General features: G+C 42.1%; 1 protein-coding gene across 4 annotated transcripts in view; it reads left to right on the top strand.

Moving 5' to 3' along the window:
• Positions 1–20339, top strand: part of CDH20 (cadherin 20) — a 417999-nt gene that overhangs the window by 372038 nt on the left and 25622 nt on the right. For all 4 annotated transcript variants that reach the window (XM_083188071.1, XM_083188069.1, XM_083188070.1 and 1 more), the window contains 2 exons: positions 10270–10437; positions 12491–12678. In XM_083188071.1, the coding sequence (XP_083044197.1) occupies positions 10270–10437; positions 12491–12678 (356 nt within the window). The remainder of the gene's footprint in view (positions 1–10269; positions 10438–12490; positions 12679–20339) is intronic.

The following is a 20339-nucleotide window of genomic DNA, read 5'->3' as shown; positions in this document are numbered from 1 at the left end:
CAGATTCTGGGTTTTTCGCCCTGGCCTAGATGTCGTAGCCCAGCGAAAAGCTCACTCACATTCTAATTTCCCCACTGCATGTAGCCTGTGCGAAGCCCTGGCAAAAAGTCAGCACTTTTTTTTTTACAGTCAATTTTTTTTGTTGTGTTTCTCTATAGAAGTCCCTATGCAATGCTAAACAGGCACAGTGACAGTACCCTTACACAAACAACCATATCTGTTTAGCTTAAAATAATAATAATATTTAATACTAGATATAATGGGCAGTATTTAATGAGGATAATTCGCCCTGTTTCACTGCGAATTTGTGCTATTTGTGCTATATATTGGAAGGTGATTTTCTGGGTCAGAAAGTGAATCACCCTATTCAACATGCACCGTGTGTCGTCGTGTAGCAAATCGCCATCTTTTCATGGTGAAGTGGAAAGTGAACTTTTAAAATAAAGTTGTTGTTGTTTTACATTTGGTGTAAAAAAATCAGGAATTTTATTCTGAGAAGGGGCATGCTATTTTTATTCATGTGCTTATAGCTCATTAGATATTCTTATATTCACTGCTCCCGATCATTACATATGCACGATCGGGTGCAGTGAATACCCAATCCCCGGCAGAGCTCACCCGGGGGGCAGCCTGTGCTGCCTGGTTACCGGGGAGCCCACCTCCCCCCCACATACGTTTTGGGGCAGGCAAGGAGACTTCCATCTCCCTGCCTGCCGCTGTCCTCCTGCGACGTTAAATAGGGGGATAGCAGGGGGACAGCGAGGCTCCGGAATATGGCGACAGTGCAGCGAATCCTAAACAGGATTTGCTGCACGCCGCGATTGTGTACATTGAATACTGCCCAATGATGCTGTCACATTTACATTACAGGATAATTAAATGTTCTTTCTCTTTGGAATGATTATAAGAATATTTGAATTTGAAGAGTAATCCCCCGTACTGCTGGAAGAGTCGGATGCAGGCAAGTCATCTGCATCCTAGTGAAGTGGGCAGAATTGTAGTAAAGTGGGCAGGACTGCAGTGCTGTATTGAAGAAGGCGCGGCTTAATTACATAATAGTGGCATTTTAGCCCCACCCCATCCCTGCAGACCCATGGATATTGGCAAATTGTCATGGTGGGAGGGGCTTAATGATGCATATTTCTGGTTCCACCCCCTGAACTGTCCTGCTTCTTCCAGGTTGGAGACAAATATTATTTGTAAGTATGTTTATAAGGGAACTACGTAATGATTCCTGTTGTTTTAATGGTGTAATGGGGAAGAGGCTGCTGAACTAACAAGCAGTCTGTTTTTACACCATTACTCATATACACAATTATCTGATATATTAGCCTGTCGCACCCTGTTTTTTTCTCAGCTTGCCTGTGTCACTCTATCAATCTTTCTGCCTCACTACCATCTTGACTGTCACTTAGCTTTGCTGAACTACATTCATTGCTGTAACAGGGCTTTACACTGCCTGTTTTGCCAGTTTGTGCATGAAATAATGAAGTCACAGATATGGGTTGGGGGTCATCAGAACTTTAAATTGCAATAGTGTAACTGTGAATGCCTACTTGTAGCATCTAAAGTGCGCTACAACTGGCACTGCTATGCCAGTTACCAGCTTCAGGGGCAGATTTATTAAGCTTGGAGAAGAGATAAACTGGAGATAAAGCGGAGAAAAGGTAAAAGGAGATAAAGCACCAGCCATTCAACTCCCAACTGTCTTTTTCAAACACAGCTGATTGGCTGTGTTTTTTCTCCTTTTACCTTTTCTCCGCTTTATTTCCAGTTTATCTCTTCTCCAGGCTTAATAAATCTGCCCCTCAGTGTAGTTACCAGAAGGGCCCAACTGTAGATCCACCGATTTAGAAGACACAGTGTACTGATTTTTGCTGATTTAAAATGCTAGCAGAGATGGCGATGGAGTGGTTTATATACCATCCAAAACAAGCAAGATCCAAGCTTTCCATGCAAATGATGTGGGTTGCCTGATTTTGAGATAGGATTTTAAAACTCCTACAAAATAGCACGGAGTCAGCTAATATTTCTGTTCTGTTGGATTGCTTCAAGTCTAAACCATTCACCTCTGCTTTTAATTACTTTTAAAAACTGCTTTATTTAGAAGCACAATTGCATAGGCATATATTTTCTTACATTGTTTACCATGTTTAATTGCTTATCAGTAAATTGCTTGTTAAAGGTTGCATATTAAATGTTTCTGCAGATTATTGTTCATTTCCTTTTTAAGTCTTGATAACTATGATGTGCAGATTATGATTTAATTCTAAACTATTATGCACTTGATATCTTCTTGTTTACTGCATTTTCTCTGCACAACAATGAGATACACAACCCACACATACAGTAATATCTCTTCTCCCATTATCATCAAAGACTTCCATATCATTTGTTCTGCTCTGCTCTATTGTCTTTTCCTTCTTCTCTCCTCTAATTACTTTCCTGGCAATACATCCTACTGGCAGTCCTGTCCCTGTAATTATCTAAGTCCCACTATCCCTTTTGCAATCCATCTCCAAGTCTATATTGTCATTCTATAAAGAAACACAGACACATAGTCATTCACATGAAAATGCCATAAGTACATCAAATTCAATGATTCTCTTTTTTATAAGCCCCAAATTTGGCTGCAATACATCATTGAAGCTTTTACCAATTATTTTTCACATAGTGTAGAGTTGACAAACTACTAACCAATCAGTTCCTGTCATATTTCAAACACAGCCTGTAACATGACAGTTAGGAGCTGATTGGCTGGTGATTTATCAGTCTCCATGGTATCGCTTTTTATGCTTAGCACATCTCATTGTGTATTGCAGTAATCAAAAGAAATATTTTCAACAACTCTTCAGTTGCAGTCATTAATTGATAACAGTCAATAAGGATAGTTTGTTGTTGTTTTCTTTCCATCCAACGATGTTTTTTTGATAGGATCAACTTTGTCTCCACAATATAATATGGTACTGTAGTCTCACTTCCAATATAACCAGGTTCCACTTGATGTTGAGCCTTCTTAATCCCATGTCCTGGATCTCCTTAAAGAACTTTCTGGTTGAAGAAGCCTGAGATGTGAATTCTGACCGACAATGGCTGAGGATATTCTTTCAGTGACTGCAACTGTTATAAATGTGGGGTGGTCTTGTAGAGTCCACAAAAGAGCATTACAATCAAGAATGCACTAGTTTGGAAAATACCCTACTTGCTAAAAATACATACTTTATAATCTCTAATAGTGAAGGAAGTGCATACAACTTCTTATTACTTTCAAACATACAAGGGAGGTTCAATACATAAGATAACAAAGCCTCTCATTGTGTAAATTTACTTGTACATATACATATAATCAGTAGTATGGACTCGGAACAGATTATGTTTCCACATAGCCCCGTGTCTAAGCATTTATTCCAACACATCACAAAGGCATCTATTCTGGCATAGAAAAGATCAGTGTCAGGAACCTCAAGCAAGGATCTGATGGCTTGCTGACCTTCACTGTTGTACACAGTACCCAATAAGATGTTCAGTTCGGCAGCAATACCACTAACTCAAATGCATCGGTCCTCCTTCAATGTCATCTGGGGTGCACATGCTTGTCAGATCAGTCCGCTGCTCAGCTGGGTGCTCGTCAATTCCTAGCCGTTCTCGGCAGAACGTGTTTGACTGCTTTTGAAGTCGGGCAAGTTCTTGCCGAGATCCCTGTTTAACTGTCAGGAATGGCGGCGGAAGATTGAATATCCCCCTAAAAGTACTTAACAGAAGAAATTGTAATGTACAAAATGCAAATTTGTGAAAGTGGCAAGTTAGTGACTTATTTTTGTACAATACATACATATAGGGTGACATTCTATGGATTGAGATAAATCCGCATTTTTTTTATCGCACCACTTCGCACTTTTGAAAATCGCAAGATTGGCCCGTTTTTCGCATATTTAATGAGATGCGAAAAACGGGCCAAATAGTGCGAATAGGTGCGAGTTGGTGCGATGTCTTTAGTCCTGAAAATGTGCGATTTTCATGTCTGAAAATCGCACGTTTGCAGGAAATCGCAAGTGAAAATTTAAAAAAAACTGGCGCGGGGTCCCCCGCCAGAGCATAACCAGCCCCAGGCTCATTGAGCTGGTGCTAGTGACATAAAATCAGGGTCCCCGACAAATAGGGGTCCCCTTGATTTAATGAAACCAGCACCAGGCTCAAGGTCCGGCGCTGGTTCCCAAAATACGGGGGACAAAATGACTAGGGGTCCCCCGTATTTTAAGAACCAGCACCAGGCCCAACCAGCCAGCAGGGTAATGCCACAGCCGGGGGACACTTATTATATAAGATCCCGCGGTCAAAGCATTATCCCCCTGGCTGGTCAGCATGAGCAGGGGTCCTGGGGAAGTGGGGACCCCCCCAATGAAGGGGTCCCCCCCCTCCAGGACTTACCAGCCCATGCTGAAAGTCCGGGGCTGTCCCCGATGCCCCTGGGCGGTGGGCATCGGGCTGATGGAAAGTGTAAAAAATTTAAGAAAAACTATTGTTTTCTACTGTAGAACTATGAATCCCAGCAAGCCTACCCCGCATGCTGGGACTTGGAGAACCACAAGTCCCAGCATGCGGGGCATTAAAGGGCCCGCTGGCATTTGTAGTTCTACAGTACAAAAAATTGTTAAATAAAACACACTGACACCCTGAAAAATAAAAGTTTAATACACACATAACACACACACTGATACTTACCTACCTTGAGCCCGTAGGTCGGTCCCTGGATCCGGGGTCCGGGGCTCCTGGACAGAAGAGTCCGGTTCCGGGGCCTTGGTCCTGGTTCCGGGGCTGGTCCGGGGTCCTGGGCTCCAGGGCTGATGTCTCCGGGGTCCAGGATCCGAAGTAGTCCAAAAGGGGTGCCTAAGGAAGGAAATCCTACTCACCTGGTCCCCGGCGACGACCTTGGCATCCGCTCCGGCAGACGCGCTGCTCCCGGCTGGTACCCGCTCACGGACTGGAGAGGCGCAGAGATGTTTCATCTTCCGCGCCTTTCCTCAGAATGATTCTATTGGCCGCCTAGCGGCCAATCAAGAGCCGAGAAAGTCGGCTCCTGATTGGCCGCTGGGCGGCCAATAGAAACATCCGGGGGGTTAACTATAGCACCGCAGCCCCCGGCGCCCCCACATGCACAGCGCCCCCCCGCGCGGTGGCGGGGGCTGCGGTGCTATAGTTATGCCGCTGAGCCCGGGGTTGGTTATGCTCTGACGGGGGACCCCGCGCTGGTTTTTTTTTATTTTAACTGTTTAAACTTTTTTTTACACCAGATCTGTGCAGGGTTCTGGCTAATTCGCCCATCAGAACCTGGTCTGATTTCTGGGCGAATTATAGACACACCTTATACAAATCGCATACCATTAAATATGCGATTTGTATACTTTTTCATGTGAAAACATCTGGATGCGATGTGCTGCGAAAAGCAGCCATCGCATTTCCAGTGTGTCCAACTTGTTGGCAAAATCACACTTTTTTCACATTTTCGCAGCTCATTAAATATGCGAAAATGGAAAAAATGCGATTTCGAAAAAAATCGCAAAAGTCTAATTATCTCAACCCATAGAATGTCACCCTTCATGTATAGTTTCTAAGAGAAAAGTTCTGAGCAGAAAGGTAGCAGAACTGGAGAATTCTTCCTCATTTGTTAAAAAAAATTTGCTAAATTATTTTCAAGAAATTGTTTTGTTAGTTTTTAGTTATTTACCAGATGTATCAAGCCAATCAGCTCCCTGTCATTTTTCAAACCTAGACTGTGATAAGGCAGATAGGAGCTGATTGGCTGATTGTTTATCACTGTCCATTTTATCACTTTTTGAAGCTTGATACATATGGCCCTATAAATGCTACTTTTAAATCCTACTGCAAAGCCCATAAAGTTAAATGCAAGTTATCTGAAATCAGATTTATTTCACATTAACAAATATGTACAGATAGTTATGCTTATCAAGTATCCTCCATGTTACACAGGTGACATTTGCGGCTCCTTGAAAAGCTTTAGCCAGCGCGTGGCACAGCTTGGGCACAGCGCTAAGCAGTGGGCACTAGCATCCATATCTCAGCACCGATGAGTGAGGTTATATCTGTATACTATAACTATGTACATCATCACAAAACTGTGAGGTGTAACCTTATTTTACTGAGCCCCGGCAATGCTAGACTTGGTCCTGCTTTAATAGAGGAAGTCGGCTTCGAACAGAAAAAAATTGTTCAAAGTTCTGTCATTGAAAAAAACATTTTACAATTCTGAAAACATTTGAACATTGTTGTTGTTGTATGGGGTTTCCAGAATGATATTTTATTTAAATGGTTTCCGGACGATTGTAGACGCTTTACAATGACATTAAGTATCTGTTGAGATTTTGATGTAACACTGTAACATGTATGCTACCTCTCACTAGCTCATTATTATTACTTGCCCTTCTCTCTATCTTGACAGCAGAAAATGCTACTTGACGTTGGTTAAATAGATGTGAAGAGTTCTATTGCTAAGTACAATACTAAGTATTATCTCTTCGCATTGAGATGACACATTTTTCATAAAGTCTGTACAATCTGCTCATTTTGACATAAAAGTTATCAAAATCATCTCATTCTAAATGAAACTTCAGTCTTGTCAGGTATTCAGCGATAAGATTGCATTAATCTTCATATACATATAGTGTTTGATTTTCAATTGTACCCGAGGCTCACAAATCTCAGGTGATCTCTTACAGTTTGAAACACTTCAGTCGATTTCTTTTGGTATAGCGCCTTCTACCTGCAATACCTAGAACTGCAGCTTTTCTGTATTTTTAAAAGCAGTACATTAAGCAAGTGTAAAGCTGAAATAGTTCTTGATAATACCAACTGATATGCTGTATATGTTATGTATATGTCCATGGATGAGTTTGCTTGCCCATAATTCTGACAATGATGCTAAAAATTCTGCATGCACTATACAATTGTTGTACCATTGCTGCTGCTATTACTTTATTGTGTTATATGGGTAATCGCACTGAAATACTGGAAAAGGGGAGACATCTCTCCAGAAGCTTTATGTGTCAGTGCTGTTTTGTGTACAGAAAAAGCATGAACAATCTTGGTTCCTAGGTGCCATGGAAACTAAGCTCCATCTCAAGTAAATTATTGTGATGAAAGTGAAAGGCTGCTTAATTAAACAACCCAATCAATCAGGTTTAAATGTTCTTAGTCATATAGGGAACATGATTTTCCTATTGTTCTGGTACTAAGAAACTAATTTACAGTTATGAGTAATATCAGAAAGTACAATTTTACACATTGGCAAAACCATGTAGCACTCTGTGTAAGAGAGAATTTTAAATCTACGGGCAGATTTAAGTTTGAGGGGGGGGGGGGGCACAACTTAGCTTCCCTTTAGCCTGCAGTGGTGAAATAAAGCTGAATATAATTTGTGTGCTACATTCAGCCAGTAATTTCACTGCATGCAGAGTTAAAAGATGTTGAGCCTTTTTTAAACACATTTTTGCAATGCTGCAAGAGCTAGGAGCCATGGTGCCTGGAGCAAGGGTATGTTTCAGTGTCCCTCTCCACTATACAGAATTGGGGTTGTAGCCAAGCATGTTACCTTCGAATAGAAAAATAATATGTATAAATTCTAAACTGGTGAATCAATTATGTATTATCATAAATACTTTACTTAAAGATGGTGAGGTGCTGTAGTCCACCCCAACCCCATAAACACACACCTCTCAACATTTTTGCAGTCAGGACTTCTGCCAGCACCAGAAAGGTTATGTAACTATAAACAAAGGGCGTGGCTTAGTTGGAATGATGCCCCCACAAGCCATGCCTCCTCTTTTTATCACTATGGGGGGCATGGACAGTGCTCTATGAGCTGCTGGCCCTGCCCCTAGCCCCTTTGTCTGCTGTGAATAGATGCTTTGAACATGTGCATAGCATCTATTCCCTGCTGCTTTGCTTAGCAGTGGTTGACAGGGGGACTCCCAAGTGTCCCCTACACCACAACACACGGCTGCCCGTACGTTGGACAGTCCAAAAAACTGGACAAAATTAGGACAATTGGGAGGTACAGTATGCATACACACTGATATGTATTATTAAACCCATCAGTGATGTGTTTGTGATATATGTCAGTGGGTTGATATTTCCTAAAAGTAATCATTCTAGGAAACATCAGGCTTGCTCCAGAAGTGCGAGAAAAAAGAAGCAGTGATTTCTCATTTTCTCTCCTGTAACTGGATAAACATTTTGCCACCATCAGTTGAATTCCCCACTAAGCTTCTGGTAATTCTGCGTGAGCAGTGTGCTAGGAGAACACAAATTTGTTATTAGGATTGTGTATTGCAAGAGAAATAAGTGTATGATAAACTAAAAACTATTAAATCTAACTTAAAAAAGTAATGTGTGACTTGCATGTACGTCCATTACACATTTTTCTTGCTAGTTATTTTATTCACTACAGCACAGACATTTTTTTCCATCAGCAAAATATATCTTAAATAGTTTCCCCTTTTACATGGCAAAATCTGTATTTTATTAAGTGTCTCTCACTGTACCTCATTGTGCCAATGTAAGGTCAGTGTTGGGTTCCCCAATACAGTAGTATTACTTACCAAATCTGTCTTCTTGCTAGACTGAGTCATAGCTACTCCTCCAACATGCAATCTGACATGAGTACAATCCTGCTAGGAGCCAGGAGCAAATGCTATATTCATGTAGAGTTGACTGCTGTCAGTGGGTGTCAGGGGCCGGACTGTGAAGCACCCTCTAACCTTTCTTGGCATCTAAAGCTCACACTCCACTGGAGCCAACGTCCCTACTCCCTGCATGCAAGCAACATTGTTTCCCCCTCCAATCTCTAGGAGGGGCATGCAGGAGATGTCTCAGTAGAAGAGACGCCTCCTGCATGTAACTGCAATCCCATCTCTGCGACTGGTGACGCAAACCTGGATCCAACATGTTCCAGACAAATGTCTAGCTGATAAAGTTCCAGCTTACTCAGCTGGCCCACAAAAGTGTGGGCTGTGAGGCCAGAAAGTCTGTGTGGTAACATGCAGACCCCTAGGTCTCCCCTCCCATAAAATGGGGACAACACTCCCTCATTTCTGGGAATGCATGGCTCCACACCTCCCCACACCCACAACTCTGCAAGAAATGGCAACTATGGTGCTACACAATCTATTGTATGCTGCATTTTTAGAAATTAAAGTTACGACTGGTCGATCATGAGACAGTCACCTCAGTCTCAGTCAGAGGCACATTCTTTCCTGGGTCACCCTTCACTTTTCTCCCTTCATTCTTCCTGATAAAATGTACCAGAAGACCCATCAGATGTAATCAAAAACAAATGTACAACCATTTCATATATCTACTGTGCATTTAAATATGCCCGCTAATATGCACCTGTAGTTTGGGAGATTTTTTTCATATATGACATCACACAGCATTGTTTTCATAATTATCTTTTAAACTAATATTATCTGTATTTGTCATTTAACTTCAGTTATCCGTTTCTATCATACTGTAGAGAAATCTAATTGAAATTCTCCCCATCCAAGGAAGTCATTGTAAAAACTGGTTTCATGTACTTGACAAAACGAAAGCAGATATTCCAAAAACTCTTGCTCTGTGGGGAAATTTTGCATGAAGAGGTCAGACTCGTGATAGTCTTTTCTGCAAAAGCAGCTCAGAAGCTGCAGTGCAAACCAAGCAATTCGGCCAAGCACTAATTATGGCAGATATAGTCATCTACAGCACATATAAGAGACATTGCTGCCACCTATTGGTAGAATTTGGTAAATCTGTTCCACTCTTTCCTTATTCTGTAGTACAGAAATACCTGTTACTTATGACAAAATGGAAGCTACGTTACTGTAAATTGTTTGCGGAACCTAGACTAATTTGCCCGCAGCCTTCAATTACAAAACTGATAATTATTTTTCAACTCATGATGTGTATGTTCTTAATACTATATTGCAATATCCTTAAGTACACGGTACTTTCGGTTGGTTAATTGGACACAACACATGAATTACATTGATGGGATAGTTTTAGCATCTGGACAATTATCTCTGGCTTTGTAAATGACATACTTACTGCCAGATGGAAGGATTTCAATAGCATTTTGCAGGATATGTTTGCAGTATCGCATATTTTTCTATTTTCTTATCCCACTTAAAGAATCTTCTTTGTTCATTTAAAAGTTAAATGAGCTTTTCCTCGTGATATATTGTGCACACAAATTGTGATACCATTTTTCTCTTACAGGCATAATTAGAACTGCTTTAACAAACATGGACAGAGAAGCAAGAGAGTATTATGAAGTGATTATTCAGGCCAAAGACATGGGTGGACAGCTGGGAGGATTATCTGGAACAACCACTGTTAACATCACTCTCAGTGATGTGAATGACAATCCTCCGCGATTTCCTCAGAGTAAGTGACAGTCGCAATCAGTTTGTTTAATGTACTGAATGCTGTTCTCTTCTGCTTTACAACTTTTCTGGATTCCAACTAGTAACTACAAGTGCCAAGAAAACTCACTAACATAAGGCTTCAATAAAGTATATCAAGGAGACAAACTGAACTAGTATATTTTACTTTTCTCTTTTCAGAGCCTGAAAATATGTGAATTTGGAAGTGTTGTACAGTATATCTTTATACAAACAGCTTGTAGAATTCAAATTCATTTGCTACATCTGTGATGAGCTTACATGATCATATGGCAATTATTTTGTTTTTTTGTTAAAGATCAACTTGTACAAATTTTACCTTTCAATACAATTAAAGAGTTATTCAATCCACTAATTTACTTGTTCTAAAAAGTACCAAGCTTCCATCATCATCTCAAGCTGGTTTCAAATTGCAAAAACCTGCTTTCAACTCGTTTTTGTAAACGTTTTTTGAAATGGGTCAAAAGCCAGTTAAACCCCTTTCATATTGCATGTTGTAAAGGTATATTGCAGTTTCAATACCATTTTTGTACCTTCAGATTCAACCCGTTTCACCCATAGGAAGCCATACATTGTCATTTTAAAAGTTTTTTTTCCTGCTTGTGGGCAGGGATCATGTGTGGTTATCATTTGTAGCAAATACCGTTTCTGGCCTGTTCAGACTGCAGGGAAAACGGCTCAGAAACGTGTAGGATCCTGCTTTTAACACGTTTCAAAATACTGGTATTTTGTAACCGGTAAATTGATTTTGGAGCTTTCATATTGCAGCTAGTACCGTTTTAAAGCAGTTAAAAATCGGCAATATGCCGTGTTAAAACTGCAATGTGAAAGGGGCTTCAGATGAGAGAGAAACTACCCACCAATCAGCTCCTGTCATTATTCAGATATAGGGCCAGATGCACTAAGCTTCAAAAGTGATCGAATGGAGAGTGATAAACAGCCAGCTAATCAGCTCCTGCCTGACATTTTTCAAACACAGGGCGAGATTCAACAGAACACAAAATGCCGTAAAAACCTTGTTTTCTGGGTTTTTACAGCATTTTCATATGCAGCAAAGCCCCACCGCCGGGGCTTCACTGCGGGGGGTTACGCCAGTTCTATATGGCGTAACCCCATGGATGCCTATGGGATTCTCTTTGCATCCCCCGCCGCCCCGCCCCCGCTTCTGAGTGCAGGAAGGAGGAAGAGGAGCCTCCTCACAGCCGGCTGAGGGTTCAGGGAGGGAGGGGGGACCCACTGCACATCACCGGCCATCGCCTTTGCTTTAATAATCGCATATGTTACTGCATATGCGATTATTAACAATGCGAGTGCCGGTGATGTGCGGCCGGGATTATTAGAGAATCCCGCCCATTGTCTGTGACATGAGAGGTAGGAGCTGATTCGCTGGCTGTTTATCACTCTCTATTTTATCACTTTTGAAGCTTAGTGCATCTGGTCCATAGCCTGTGACAAGTCAGCTAGCTGGTTGGCTGGTGCTGTAATTTTTTCCACATTATAACTCCAAGCATTGATGCATATGTAATGTAATCCCACTAGGATTAGCTGTCTGCAGATATTGCATTACTTTCAGGTATGTTTTGAGAAAAAATGTTTTGAGAAAAAAAAATGGTCAGAGCAGGCATACAACCAGGAGCACCAAGTATAGACTTGTTAATACTCTTTTAATATAACATTTCTCAATGAAAATACCGACGATTAGGTAATATTCTAAGGAATACTACATGCAAATAACAGCCAGCATTTATCCTGCATAGAAAAAATAGGAATGTATTTGCTCTCCTTGCGTGGCAACATGATTTGTTACAGACACAGAGTTACTCTGGATTTTTTAAGTTACAGTACTGTACAAACATCAGATTAATTGAATTGCTTTTTGTTTTTCATTTACTTTTATTATTATTATTTTATATTTATTTATATATTTGTTTAAGTGGAATTTCACTGGTGAAGGTATGGTACTTGTGATAACTTAAGCCTTTTGCGATTGTGTTGCTCACTCATCTTTTAAAGTTCTGTTTGTCTTCTTCCTTCAGAACACTACCAAATGAATGTGGTAGAATTATCCCCTGTAAATGCCACTGTTGGGAGAGTTCTTGCGATGGATCTGGATGAAGGAGTCAATGCAGAGATGAAGTATACTATTATAGATGGAGATGGACTTGACATGTTTGATGTAACAACAGATCCCACATATCAAGTTGGAGTAATAACAGTAAAAAAGGTAATCTTTATATCTGTTCAACAATTCAGAGACTTTTCCGATACATGCACCTCACAAACAGCAGTACTGTAAACATGTTTCCTAAATGCAGTATATATATATATATATATATATATATATATATATATATATATATATATATATATATATATATATATATATATATATATAGGGTCCTTGAGGCGGCACTCAGACTGGTACGCTGTAATAGTGATGCAAGCTGGGTCAGTGGACCGGGGTGCCTTCCGAGAGCAGTGGATGCTGGCTCTACATACAGTTACCGGCGGCGGCACTCCAACAACAAAAAAAACACACCAGAGGCAATGCAGTTCAAGCCGACGTTTCAAGGCCGTTCAGCCCTTTTACCATGTTGTTGGAGTGCCGCCGCCGGTAACTGTATATATATATATATATATATATATATATATATATATATATATATATATATATATATATATATATATATATGTTGTTTATATGTTGTCAAATTCAACTTGGGTATCAAATGAGTTGCCCAAGAAGTAAGTGACTCAGTTGGTGAGAGGATCTTAGTCACTGCCTGTAACTGTTCAAATCATAATACAGAGGTACTGTATGAGTCATAGGGTTGACTGTATGAAAGTCGACCACTATAGATCAACATTTTACACTTTTTTTTGTCCAGAATTGCTACACAGGGTACCTTGTGCTCGAAAAGCTTCGGGCACGGAACCTCGCTGTGCACCACTCACTATTTTATTCTCCCTTCCCGTGCTAGTGGATGGTAGGGTATGACATACCACCTGATTTGTAAAAAAAACATGAAAATCATGTCGACATTTTGACTGTTGACATTCCCATTGTCGACTGAATGCTTGTGTCGACATTCTGAGCCTGTTGACCTTAACCAAGTTGACCTATTTCATGTGTCGACCTAAGTCAGTTCGACCTTTAGTGGTTGACTTAGTGTATGTCGACATCATAGTGTCAACCTAGCAACCGCATTCCGTAATACAGTTGTTGCTGGAGTTTGCACTTAGCCATGGAACTCATTGTGTGGGTGCTTCTGTATATAAACACTGTGCAAACGAAGGATCCTTTCTGTATCTTTTTGGGTATATAGAAGGATCTGATCTTGTTACTACATAGACAAACTCCATTCCAGAATGTCACCCATAATAATATTGAACAAATGCTTCCTACAAGGCTGGAAGATCTCACTGCTGATACAAGTACCATAAGGCATGTGTAGAAGAGCATATCTGTCCAATGATCTCATTAAAGTGGTCTTTGCGGGCGAGCCCTTGTCCAATGTGATTTGGAAGATGGTGCAAACTTTAACATTGTGCATGCTAGCAATAATTTTTTCAACCATTTCAAAGGATGAGTTGGACACATAAGGGCTTTGTTGAGATGCACACGGTCAAAGAAGAAGTATACTTACCCATTTATATAGGTGCCACCTCAGTGGCATAAGTTCATCCCTGCTGCCCGGAGGCAAGATGTATACTGGTGCCCCCCCCACTCCCCACAGACACACACAACCTTATAGAAAGAGACACATATATATTTCTAAATTCAGCCATAGAAGTGATATCAATGGCTTTCAATTAATAAATTTAAACTTGCAGCTGAGGAGAGGTGCCCCATTGGGAGCAGGAGCCCGGCGGCAGATGACTCCATTGCCTCCCAGAGTTCTGCCTCTGTGCCACCTTCTTAGAAACCCATGGAGTGTCTAGTCTACCATCACAAGTGTGATTACACCTAATGTAGTCATATGATTGAGTTTATAAGTGGCCTTACCCTGCATCGCAAGTAGTCTATGCCTTAAAGCAGGGATGGGGAACCTTTGGCCCTCCAGCTGTTGTTGAACTACAGATCCCAGCATGCCCTGCTACAGTTTTGATATTTGTCCATGCTAAAACTGTTGCAGGGCATGCTGGGATGTGTAGTTCGACAAAGGTTCCCCAGCCCTGCCTTACAGCACAGACTGTTGGAGCTACAGAAAAATTAGCACATATAAAAAGGGGAAGCATATCAAAAGACTGATAGTGTGTACACACAGGGCGATATGGCTTCCAATGTTGCTGATATAGTGAACATCTGAAGCCATATTGCATGCTTTTTTAGGGCTTGCGAACCCGATGCGCTGCCGATGTGCACTCCGGTGTGAGCGCAAATTGGCAGTGAAATAGAGAGGGCAGCCAAGACTATATACTGTAGTGCAGATCTGCACTATATAGTCTAAATTGTCCCTCTGCATGCATGCCTTGAGATGTGATCTGATCGTATTGGGACTCGCATCTCACAGCATATCCTGCCATGTGTACACACCTTAAGCTTGATTCATTTGCTGTAAGCATTACAAATATGCCCATAGGGAGGACATGCTGCACATGGGTCCCTTGGGCATTAATATGCCTGTGCTATTAACAAACAATAAACAAACAGAAATACCTTATAAGAAGCATATTTTGGAATGTGGCCATGACTCATTTGGTGCCAACTCCTCCGAGCATGCTACACTTGCATGGACACACCCTTCTTGTAACCAATAATATTATTACTTACTAATTATAGGATACCGCAAGTTTGACATACATACAAATCAACACATGGACACATTTTGTTACACATATTCAGTTAATACAATGGGCTAGATGCACTAAGCTTCAAAAGTGATAAAATGGAGAGTGATAAACAACCAACCAATCAGCACCTTTCAGACACAGTCTGTAACATGGCAGATAGGAGCTGATTGGCTGGCTGTTTATCACTCTCTCCATTTTATCACTTTTGAAGCTTAGTGCATCTGGCCCTTCTATTGTTGTCCTACAAAGACCCTTTAAACACAGAGAACCTTTAATGTTTCCCTAGACCAGTGCCTACTGTACATAGCCATAACTGGTAAATCCAGCCTTGAGCATAGTCTATAAAGTGGCCTGGGATGATGACATTTACAGTAGTTATGAATAAAGTTCCAGTGCACATGTCAAGGGGTGAGCCGAAATAAGTGAAAAGTGACCCGTTTCAGTGCTCAAACAGGACTTTTTTGCCCATTATTGTGGTCAAGTTTAGCTACTTTATGCATCTAAACCTGACCACTCTGGGTGCGACATGTGTGATCTCCCATCACTTTTATACAATAAATACTGGCCATAATTGTTTATTAAAACCTACATTTGGTAATGAATGAATACACAAATATTTACAATATTTGGCTAAGTATTCAAATAATAGATTTTACATTTTAATTGCAGCAGATGGATGAAGAATGTTTAAAGGGTTTCAGAGTACTATGTTTAAGCAAGATGTGAAATGACACTTTAGAATGTTGACTGGAATTTTTTAAACATCAAAGAAAATATACTGTACCATGGCTTCACAATCTCCCAGCTTCAGCTGCCAACTATCTGGTTTTGCTGAAAGACCTATCCAGTCCTCACTCTTGGATTTCTCACAACATGACTGTATCCATGTCCCAGCAATGTTGTGAATAGTCTAATTTTCAATAGGTTGTTTCTATCACATTGCACTTCAAAAAATATATCATCCCAAATGACCAGCATACAGTATGTAGGATGATAACATTAACATGCTCTAACTTTAGTTGAATAAACCTTTAACAATAAGAACAGCATATATTACATTTGAATCTTTTTGTGCAGGTTCTAAAAAAATGCTGCTAAATGTATTATACCAGAGCGTCTCAAACTAAACCACAACAGTCCAGATTTTTAGGATATCCATGCTTCAAGTTCAAATGGTTAAATCAAATTGAGGTACTAACTGAATCACCATGTGCTATCATGGCTACCTGTAAAACCTATTACAGAGTTTGTGAAACTCTGATTTATAACATATGGTAATGGGAGGTCCCAAATCTGAATACATAAGCAGGGCGGACCTTTGTATGGCAAAGCCGCGTGACAAAAAGGGGGAGTGACCTCATGGGAAGGAGGCGTGGCATCACAAAAATGGGCGTGGTATTACACTTTAGACCACACACCGTAATGCCCATTATATATTTTAGCAAACTCCGCAATACCAGCATGGCACATACAGAAACCTCCTCCTCTCCCCATACTGCATATACCCTGGGCTGAGGGCTGGGAGTATCATTTGGCCCACTCACATAAAACAAGACACACATATACTAGAAAAGCCGTAGTACAGGAACAGTGACAGTGCAGAGAGAGAGGGGGGAGAGACAGAGAGAGAGAGGGGGACAGAGAGAGAGAGAGTGGAGAGAGAGAAAGAGAGGGGGGGAGAGACATAGAGAGAGAGAGGGGGATAGACAGAGAGAGGGGAGAGAGAGAGGGAGAGAGAGGGGGGGAGAGGCAGAGAGAGAGAGTGAAAAAAAAAGAGAGAGAGAGACAGGAGAGTGCAAAGAGAGAGAGAGAGTGGGGGGGGGAGAGGGAGAGAAAGAGAGATAGCAAAGAGTGGGGGAAAGATATATAGAATATAAGAATACAGTATACAAGAGTTGTACCTATGGCAGCAGCCCGATGGTCAGTGTCAGTCAGCAGCGGTCCCGTGGAGGAGGCTAAGGCGGGTCCTGTGGAGGAGGAGGGTGAGGTGGTAGTCCCATGGAAGCTGCGGCTTTCATGGAGGAGGAGGCTGTGGCCGTGGTTCTCAATGTGGCCTTAGAAATGACAGGGGGCACATGCTTCCTCCTCTGAGGAGACAGACACTAGACTTCATATTTCACCTCTAGCATCTGATAGGAAGCACAGCGCTGCAGCGCTTAGCGCTGTGCTCCCTGTCAGACGCTAGAGGTGAAATATGACTTCTAGTGTCTGTCTCTCAGGGGAAGGCTCCAGCAGCGGTGGAAGATTGAGGGGGGCGGCGGCGGGAGACGGAGGGACGGGCAGCCGCCGGTGGGATATGGAGGGACGGGTAGGCACCAACGGATGGAGGGAGGCCGTCATTTCTTTAAAATTTATGCGGCTGGCGGTCTGATGGGTGGTCCGGTGCACCCCCGGACCACCCCTTAGATTCGCCTATGAATACAATCCTTCCAAGTAGTAGAACTACTGCCATGCAATGGAAGGCTTATTCGTATTCGTAATCAGGAATATGAATGCATATGCCATTGAAATAATATGAGTAGTAATCACCATTCTGTCAAATGGTGATTCCTAATTTACTAACCAGCCGTATGTAATATACGGCTGGTAATTCCCACGGAAATATGCCTGGAAAGTACAACAATTTTTCCAGGTGTATTTGGCTTCAGCATGCATGGTTTAATCAGATCCATACAGGCTGCAGTGTAAAAAAAAAACCTCCACGACCGTAACCAGCCCTGGGCTTAAAGAGCCGGTCCAGGTTCTAGAAGTTCATGTGTCCAACTGAGTAGGATATCCCCGGAATTATTAAATCAGCACCAGGCTCAAGGGCTCTTCCTGGTTCCCAAACTACGGGGAATTTTTTTTTACGTAAGTTCTCCCTGTCAAAGCATTCATCCCTGTGGCTGGTCAGCCTGGGCAGGGGCCCTGGGGGAGTGGGGACCCCCCAATTAAGGGGTCCCTCCTCCAGGATTTACTTTGCCCGGGCTGAAGCCTGGTGCCCCAGGCCAGGGGGCACCGAGCTGACTGAATTGTAAAAAATAGAATGAAACTATTATGTATTGTTGTTCAACTATGAGTCTCAGCCTGCATGCAGGGACTTGGAGAACCACAGGTTCTTGTAGTTCCACAACCTTACGAATAGTTAAAGATAACACAGACACATAAAAAAAGTAAAACTTTATGTCACACTACATTCATTGAATCATACATTACATATGGGTTCCCTTGATGGCCTGTCCACTTGTCCATTAAGAATCCAATAAGGGTTCCTGTGGAGAAACGCGTACTCCATAGACATAACCGGAGCTTGTGTTTACATTCTTGGCTCTGCCCACAGACTGGGGGTTAGGCCTACCCACCAGCCAGCCATGAGCAGAGATTTTCCAATACCAACTCATGATTGGCAGTAGGGTGGGCCTATGCTCTGGTCTGTGTTGTTTAATTCTATTTTTTACAACTCAATCAGCCCAGTGCCCACCACCCAGGCAGGGTTAATTTTGGAGGGGGGAACCCCATCATTAAGGGGTCTCAACTCCCAGGGTCCTGGCCATCCGCAGGAATGAATGCTTTTGCTGGGGGGAACTTACCTAAATAGTGTCCCTTGGCTGTTGCATTACCCTGCTGGCTGGTTGGGCCCAGTGTTGGCTCTCAAAATACGGGGGACTGCTAAACATTTTGTCCCCCGTATTTTGGGGAGCAAGACCGGCCCTTGAGCCTGGTGCTGGTTTTAAAAATTCCAGGGGTCCCCTACTCAGTTGGACCTGTGAATTTCTGGAACCAGGATTGGCTTTTTGAACCCTGGGCTGGTTACGGTCATGGGGGGGACCCCACACTGTTTTAAAAAATTATAATTTTTACACTGCGGCCTGCACAGATCCAATTAATGTGTGCAGGCTGCTGACTCATGTTTGTATTTAGTGGCTGTATATATGACCGCCAAATACAAATACGGCAGCATACAGATACCTTTGACATCGGGCTCATACGAATCTGTAAATGCAGCAGATTAGTAAATCTACCCTATTTATTGTATTTTCCTGAAAATTTGGCCAATGCCAGTCATATGAATTCGTACCATCGGCCGTATTTCCGGATCTTAGTAAATTTCCCCCCAGGGTGTTGACATTAAATTGTGGGATTTTCTCCCAAAGTTACCATTATCCCTTCATTTGTGCTGAATTGTGCTGTGAGTCTGGAAATGAAAACTCCTAAATTCCAACTCATAATATCAAAGAGATTTACTTCACAATTCTATGCCTACTGTAATCAAACATGCTCAATGTGTGTAACAAATTGAAGTTAGCAATATGAACTTTTTAATTTATCCATGAATCATGAAATGAATCATTTTGTGTCACTTGGGGCCTTATTCTAGTTCACTCTTAGAGGCAAATGCCTTCTTAGCTGGACAAAACCATGTGCACTGCAGGTGGGGTAGATGTAACATGTGCAGAGAGAATTAGATTTGGGAGGGGTTTTTCTTTAAAGTCAGATCTATATTGCAGTGTAAAAATAAAGCAGTCAGTATTTTCCCTGCACAGAAACAAAATAACTCACCCAAATCTAATTATATCTGTACATGTTACATTTGCCCCCCTGCAGTGCACATGGGCCCTTATTCTGATCGGTGCGGATATATCCGTGTGCGTTCGGCCCGCCGATGTTTTGTGTCTGCGCATGTGCAGAGGCGTCTCTGCGCATGTGCGAGCGGGGCGTACGGCCAAATCCCGCATGATATGTGAACACTCCGAACAGGGGGTGGAGAGGGGCGTGAAGGGCTATTTGGGCTCATTACCAAATGCATACGCCCCGCGTTTCATGGGAGTTCCCATGAAAATGCTGGGCGTACGTATGGTAATGCGGCCGTGACGCACGTGAAGGGGGCGGACATATGACATCGCCGGATGTCAGCTGCCCGCCCAGATCCCTGCTTTTGCACGGAAAAATGTCCGTGTGGTCTGAGGTTGCGGGAGCTGGTGGACCACTCGGTCCTGCATTCGATGGTCTGCGACCATCGAATGATGGGGGAGGTTCCCTTAGATGGAGGAGGCGTATTCCGTGAAAAATACACGTGCGGTCCGTTCGGCCAGCTTCTTACCGCATACGGAC

The sequence above is a fragment of the Crinia signifera genome, chromosome 5 (genome assembly GCF_055691185.1).
Source record: "Crinia signifera chromosome 5, ASM5569118v1, whole genome shotgun sequence".
NCBI classification, from domain to species: domain Eukaryota; kingdom Metazoa; phylum Chordata; class Amphibia; order Anura; family Myobatrachidae; genus Crinia; species Crinia signifera.
The sequence above is the reverse complement of the archived record's forward strand: the minus strand, read 5'-3'. Positions and strand labels throughout refer to the sequence as shown.